This window comes from Vigna radiata, chromosome 8 (assembly GCF_000741045.1).
Source record: "Vigna radiata var. radiata cultivar VC1973A chromosome 8, Vradiata_ver6, whole genome shotgun sequence".
Taxonomy (NCBI): Eukaryota; Viridiplantae; Streptophyta; class Magnoliopsida; order Fabales; family Fabaceae; genus Vigna; species Vigna radiata.
The window spans coordinates 27,076,267-27,083,152 of NC_028358.1; the positions used below are offsets into that span (position 1 = coordinate 27,076,267).

Below are 6,886 nucleotides of genomic sequence, written 5' to 3' on the forward strand. Positions count from 1 at the left end.
GTCAATGTTTCGACTGGGTACAATTGTTTTGGTAAAATTGAAAGAAAAAGACGTTTATGAGGAGGCAGTCTTAAACCCTAAACCCAAGTTGGCTGCGAGGTGGAAGAATGGAGGAAGGAAAAGTTGAGAGGAGGTTCAAAGTGAAGCCGAAGCTGAAATCGAAATCGAGAAATCCAAAGCAAACCCCTGAATCAAAGTACTGGTCTTCCTTCAAGACTCGCCAAATCCCTAACCTCATCTCCGTCCCTTCCCTCACCTTCTCTCCCACACCTCCTCACTCCTTCGCCGCCGCCCACTCCGCCACCCTCACGCTCTTCAGCTCCCAAACCCTCTCCCCCACCGCTACCATCTCCTCCTTCTCCGACGCCGTCTCTTGCTCCTCCTTCCGCTCCGATGCACTTCTCCTCGCCGCCTCCGACCTCTCCGGCCTCGTCCAGGTCTTTGATGCCAAGTCCCGCACCCCCCTCCGCCGCCTCCGCTCCCACACCCGTCCCGTTCGCTTCGTGCACTTCCCTATCCTCGACAAGCTCCACCTCATCTCCGCCGGGGACGACGCCCTTGTCAAGTTCTGGGACGTTGCCGAGGAGGCTTCCGTCGCAGAATTCATCGGCCACAAGGACTATGTCCGGTGCGGAGACTCCTCCCCTGTTAACTCCGATGTCTTCATTACCGGTTCTTATGACCACGTCGTCAAGCTCTGGGATGTTAGGGTTAGGGATTCGAAGTCGTCGGTGCAGGTCAACCACGGAGCGCCCGTGGAAGATGCTGTTTTTTTGCCGTCCGGAGGGATGGTTGCGACGGCTGGTGGGAATTCCGTTAAGCTGTGGGACTTGATAGGCGGCGGGAGGCTTTTGTTCTCCATGGAGAGTCACAACAAGACGGTGACTTCGTTATGTGTTGGTAGAATTGGGAATGATTTTGGAGAGGAATCGAATCAGTTTAGAATTATGAGTGTGGGGTTGGATGGCTACTTGAAGGTGTTTGATTATGGATCCTTCAAGGTTACACATTCTATGAGGTTTCCTGCCCCTCTTTTGTCTGTTGGATACTCGCCGGATTGTTCAACGCGAGTGATTGGGACCTCCAATGGGGTGATCTATGCTAGCAAGAGGAAAATGAAGGAGAGTGAAAAGGAGAAGGAGATTGAGTCCAGTTCCTTTTGGAGAGTTGCGCCAGTGGAGCGTACCGAGAAGAGTGTGTTGAGGCCTTCACATTTTAGGTATTTCCACAGAGGGCAGGGAGAGAAACCGTCTGCTGGGGATTACTTGGTTCTGAAGCCCAAGAAGGTGAAGTTGGCTGAGCATGACAAATTGTTGAATAAGTTTGAGCACGCGGAGGCTCTGGTGTCTGTGTTGGAAAGTAAGAACCCCGAGAATGTGTTGGCTGTGATGGAGGAATTGGTGGCTAGAAAGAAGTTGCTCAAGTGTGTCTCCAACTTGGGTGTGGAGAAGCTGGAACTCCTCATGGTGTTCTTGCATAAGTATTGTACCATGCCTAGATATTCCAGTTTGCTGATGGGGTTGACTAAGAAAGTTCTTGAAATGAGGGCGGATGACATTAGAGCTTCTCAAGCCCTCAAGAGCCATGTGAGAAATCTTAAGAGGTCTGTTGAGGAGGAGATTCGAGTGCAACAGTCATTGCAAGAGATACAGGGTATAATTTCTCCTTTGTTGAAGATTGCTGGAAGATGAAATTTTGGGTTTCTCATCTATGAGCTGATTTTGTTAGGCTATCTTTTTTCTTTTTCTTTTTTATTTAAGAATGTATTCTTTATTCCGGAAATTTGGTTTAAGCAATGTAAGGTTCTCTAGAATTTTGTTGGCAAATTTGATGGAAATGTTTTAAATTATTGCCAGCTGTGTTGAAGGGATTCAACTTGCATTTCCATATACAATCTAATTTATATAATTTTGTTTGGTATGATGGTCCTCACAACATGCGTATCCTCTATCATGCTGTGTATTGTGCATGATATTGCTGTTTTTCTGATATCTCTATTCTTCCTTAAGCAAGAAGCTATAAGATCTCAGAATTAGATTGTGCTATTAAATTAGAGCTCTTTTGTTCGCCTATCTAGCAGGTATCCAAATTTTCTAGCAGCCTACTGTTAAATAAATATGTAATATGCTATCGTATTAAATCACTGAACCTTGAACTGCAGTGGTTACAGGAACCCGAATTTGTTAACAATTTACTAAATTTGGCAAAATGACTCGTTAAAATGTTTCTTTGCATGCTCCTTAAGTTTGCAATATAGCATTACTCCTTTCTTAAAAGGGTTGCTCATATGCATATGAATGTTTAGATAGACTTAATAGGGCAAGTTGGTAATGAGCTCATGGTGATTTTATTTAATCATTCAGTTGACAGTACAAATTTATTTTATATATTCAATAAGAAGTCAGATAAGTTTTAAGGCTAGGTTGATCAATGATTTAGCTATAAATAATGTGCATGGATGGATCCAATGATTTAGCAGTTATCATAATCAAGTCAAATTAAACTATAAAGCATTGAAAATACTGCAAGGGATGTTTTAAAGCTTTACATTGAGAATCTAAACCTTCGGGGCTTACGAGTTTCTGGCTTCAATAGTGTCTAGTATTTACTTCTCTGCTGTGCCTGAGTGATGATAGGAGGATTTCTGAAGGAATATTTGAATGCTGATGCTGCAATAGCTATAGAACCACACACTGTTGGCTGTTACTTCACTTGTTTGATCTCTAGGTCTGGTCTTCTTTGGAAGCTAACGCCCTCCAGCATTATATCTGAGATACAAAACCTGAATTTATGGTTGGAAGCCCAAGTCTATGTGGTCACCATTTTATCTCTAATTGGATGGGATATCTGGAGCTGGGTTCTATTTCTTGCTATATTATGTTGGCTTTAATTAGTAATTATTTTCTAGCTTTCAGATATTGCTGAGTTAGGTAATGAGTACTTACAGCTGATTTTGGTACTTTATTATTCTGTTTGTGTTATTGATTTTAATAAAGCTACTGGCTTTAATGACTATAGACAAGCCAGGCAAAGGAAATTGAAACCATTTACACAAAGTAATATGCAGTCCATAAAAAAAGAATATTTGTTATTCCACAGCTATTCATATGTTACATTTTGAAATATTGATTTTGTTTGGTATTTGTTATGCAAATTTTTATGCGTGAACCAGCCATTGTTAAGCTGAAAGCCCCCTTCTAAAGTATTTGGTGATCTTCTGGGTCAGTAGTGATTTGATTTATAAAATGGATTTCCTTCTTCTGCAGGTTAAATAACGTAAGATTGTTAAGTGTATGCATTTGTAGATTAACATTGCCCATATATCAAAAAGGCATATCGATCAACTCTTGTCTGCCCCCATTTTAATGTGATATCTTCTATCGCATAATCCTCTATCTTTTTGTTTCTTTGCTGTCATTAGAACTTATTTCCATCTCTCTCATCACGAACTAACATGTGAAAATATCAAATCCATATTCTTAAACTGTTAAATAATAATTTCACCTTTGCTACGGTTGAGGTCTCGAGGGATATTATTCTGCACTTGGCAATTGTAGTTCATTATTTTGACTTCAGTCCAAGTGTGCTCTTAAAAATGTACCTTTTCCTATGTACCCTTGGTAAGGTTGCTGCTTAGTGATCCAGAGGTTTACAGATTTAAATCTTGGTGACAGTTTCTCTGCTAGCTGGGAGCCTCAAGCTTTTGCGTGCTTGCCTTTGCTTGTGGATTTGACATTTTGTGAATGGTTTGTTGTATTTCACCTTTTTTTTTTTTTATATTAATAATTCTAGTTTTAATACATATAACTAGAGCATTGATGAATGGTGTGATTTGAAAACTGGACACTATCCAGTCTTTTTGAGGATCCATCTTGCACTTGTTCTGTTTGTTATTGTTCTGTGTAAATAATACATTTATTCTAATAAATACCCGAGTTTATATTTCATGTATATTTGATCCTGTTTTGGGAGATTACGTTGGAGAACAGCACAGCTTGGACATCATTGGTTGCTACTTGCTCTTTCAAGTCTTAAGGCAGCCTACTGTTTAATATGATACATAAAAACCATTGTTACAAAGAGTATTACATACTTGATGTAAAATATCAATTGCTTGTTGAATAAACATGTGATATAACTTGAGTAATAATATAAATCAAATTATTTGTATAAATATTAGAAATAGAATTTTATAACAATCTGAATATTATATTAATAAATAATTTCATATTTTTTTGTCTTTTATTTAGAATTTGTTTTATTGAAAATTAAAATTATTTACGCAAAATAAAAATATACCGGCTAAAATTAAAAAAAAAATTATATATGGACAAGTTTTTCTATAAGTGTTATTATAGAGAAAGAAAATGAGAAGAGTTTCTTCATAAATTATAATTAATAACTTGTGTACATATTAAGAACAATAATATATAGAAATGAGATGAAAAAATTTCTACCAAATAACTTGTATACAAACTAATTTTAGTTTATGAAAAGAATACTTTTCTTTTACTCATAAATGTTCATAATGAAATTTATCAAAATATATCTAATATACCCTTTAAAATTAGTACAAGTACTAGAATTTTTTAAAATTTTTTTAATATTTGTAAGACTCTCCAAAATCAAGTATTAGATGTGATAAAGTGTTTTAAATAATGATACTCTATTATTTTATTTCAAAAATATCAAGAATATAAATAGATTTTTCTAATAAAGAGTTTCATTATCTAAAAAGTTTTATTCTTTAAAAAACTTTGCTATCTTCTCTTTAGAAATTCTAACCCTTTACTCATCTATCCGAATATTAAAGACCGTTTGAGGGTTTCTTGAGACGAGATCTTCATTTCTAGCCAATTGATTTCAGCTATAGAGTAAGTTGATTTCTACCTTTTTTCTTTAAATTTTGGCGTCTTTGCATGTAAGGGTTTTCTTCACTTTTTTGGGGTCTGAGTCTTCTCTAAGACTCTTTGTTGATCAGTGGTACTGAGGGTATACTCTGATCAAATTGTCATGAATTGTAGGAGCAATAGAAATCTTGGAGTCGTAGGAGGAATTTTAGAGTTCTTAGAACTGTCAGAGCATCAACTAGGTAAGGGAAGATAGTTTATTTGGTTTGGATTTGGTATCCATGTGATGTTTTTTGTTTGTATGATGATGTGAGGATTATTTGTGAACTTTAATTAAATCGTGAAATTTGGTATGTTGGATGCTTGAAAAGGGTGTGCGTTAAATTGCAAACTTATGCATGCTGATGTATAGTTGGTTTGCGGATGTGAAAATTTGTTTATTGATGAATTTGTGAATGTAGATTTAGGTATAAATAATTTATTAAATATGAGTTGATGTATCTTTCAGAACTTTTTTTTGAAATAAATTAGAAGAAAGGTGAGGCATAAAATGGGGGGTTTTGAGAGGTAAAATTCTAAGATCAGGGTTTTAGGGAAAGTCTGTAGTTTTGGGAATTGTTTTAGGACCATTTAGGACTTAGGTGACCTCTTATTATAATAAAAATCTAGTGATAATCGCCTAGTAGTATGTTTATGATGATAATCGTCTAGTAATAATTTTCTAGTGATAATCGTCTAGTAGTAAGTGTTTGGTGATAATCCTCTAATAGTAAGTGCCTAGCGATAATCATTTAATAGTAAGTTTCTGGTGATTATCGTGTGGTAGTAATCATCCGATAGTAAGTTTTCAGTGATAATCGTATGGTAGTAAGTTTTTGGTGATAATTGTTAAGTAGTAAGTGTTTGCTGATAATCGTCTGGTAGTAAGTGTCTGGTAGTAAGCATCTAATGATAAGCCTCTGGTTATAATCGTCTGGTGATAATTGTCTGGTAGTAAGCATTTGGTGATAAGTTTCTAGTGGTAAGCGTTTGGTGATAATCGTCTGGTAATAAGCATTTGGTGATAAGCATCTGATGATAAGCGTCTAATGAGAATCGTCTAGTAGTAAGCTTCTGGTAATAAGCATCCAATGGTACGAGTTGTTTGGCAATAACGAAGTTGTTGGGAATCTCAAATTCGGGGTTATGGACATTATTTTTGGACGTTCTTTATGTCTTTTTAGAGGTTTTGGACCCTTCCCAAGTTGTTGGTGAGGGTTTCCAAGTTGTTTTCCATGCCTAGTGGGTGTGCCGAGTTGTTGTGAATAAAATTGTCATATTGTGTGATTTGGTTTACGGTGCATATGTTTTGATAATTGTTGATGTTTTTGAAATGATATAAGTATGTTGTGAGAACGAAAGATGGGTGTTGTGATAAGAATTTCAAGGAGAGATTCTATGTTCCAATAAGTTGTGGTGAATGCTTGATAGTGAGACTTTGGAGAGAAAATATCCTGATATTCTACCAACCATTCAATTCATGTCGAGATGAATGGGGTGGTAGAGAGAATGATAGGAGGTCTTTACCTTGACCATTTGGGTCGTAGAAGGGAAGATTAATCCCATGGGGAAGTAGGTCGAGTTACCCTTGTTTATGACTCTACATAGTATAAATACTATCATGGGTGCACATCTTTAGCGAAGTCTATGTCAACATCGGATCTAGATCATTGAGTGAAGATGTTAAATTATGATATGATCATGTGATTGATGGGTTGTTGTGAATGCTGATATAGGATTTCTTATATTAAATTATAATATGTCAATTACTTTGTATACTAGCTTGCCATTGCTTTTGTGTTGTCTGTTTGTGTGTGCTATAATCTTTTTGGTAATGATCACCATTTGGTGTGAGCAGAAGATGTTGTACATGTTAGCTTGTCGTTGATAGAGCCAGATGATACCATCAAGTGATATTTGGAGTTTATCGTATAGATATGTAAATAGATGCAAATATATATATATATATATATATATATATATATATATATATATAT

At 36.5% G+C, this 6,886-nt stretch overlaps 1 protein-coding gene across 1 annotated transcript; it reads left to right on the plus strand.

Annotated features, from left to right (window-relative positions):
- LOC106769809 (protein SLOW WALKER 1) lies at positions 1-1,920 on the plus strand. Its single transcript, XM_014655577.2, has one exon. The coding sequence runs from the start codon at positions 108-110 to the stop codon at positions 1,689-1,691; it is 1,584 nt and encodes a 527-aa protein (XP_014511063.1). The 5' UTR covers positions 1-107; the 3' UTR covers positions 1,692-1,920.
- Positions 1,921-6,886: the final 4,966 nt, after the last annotated feature.

What these genes read in the sequence shown, in the direction of transcription:
- LOC106769809 (XM_014655577.2), top strand. Translation starts at nt 108, where the DNA reads ATGGAGGAAGGAAAAGTTGAGAGGAGGTTCAAAGTGAAGCCGAAGCTG.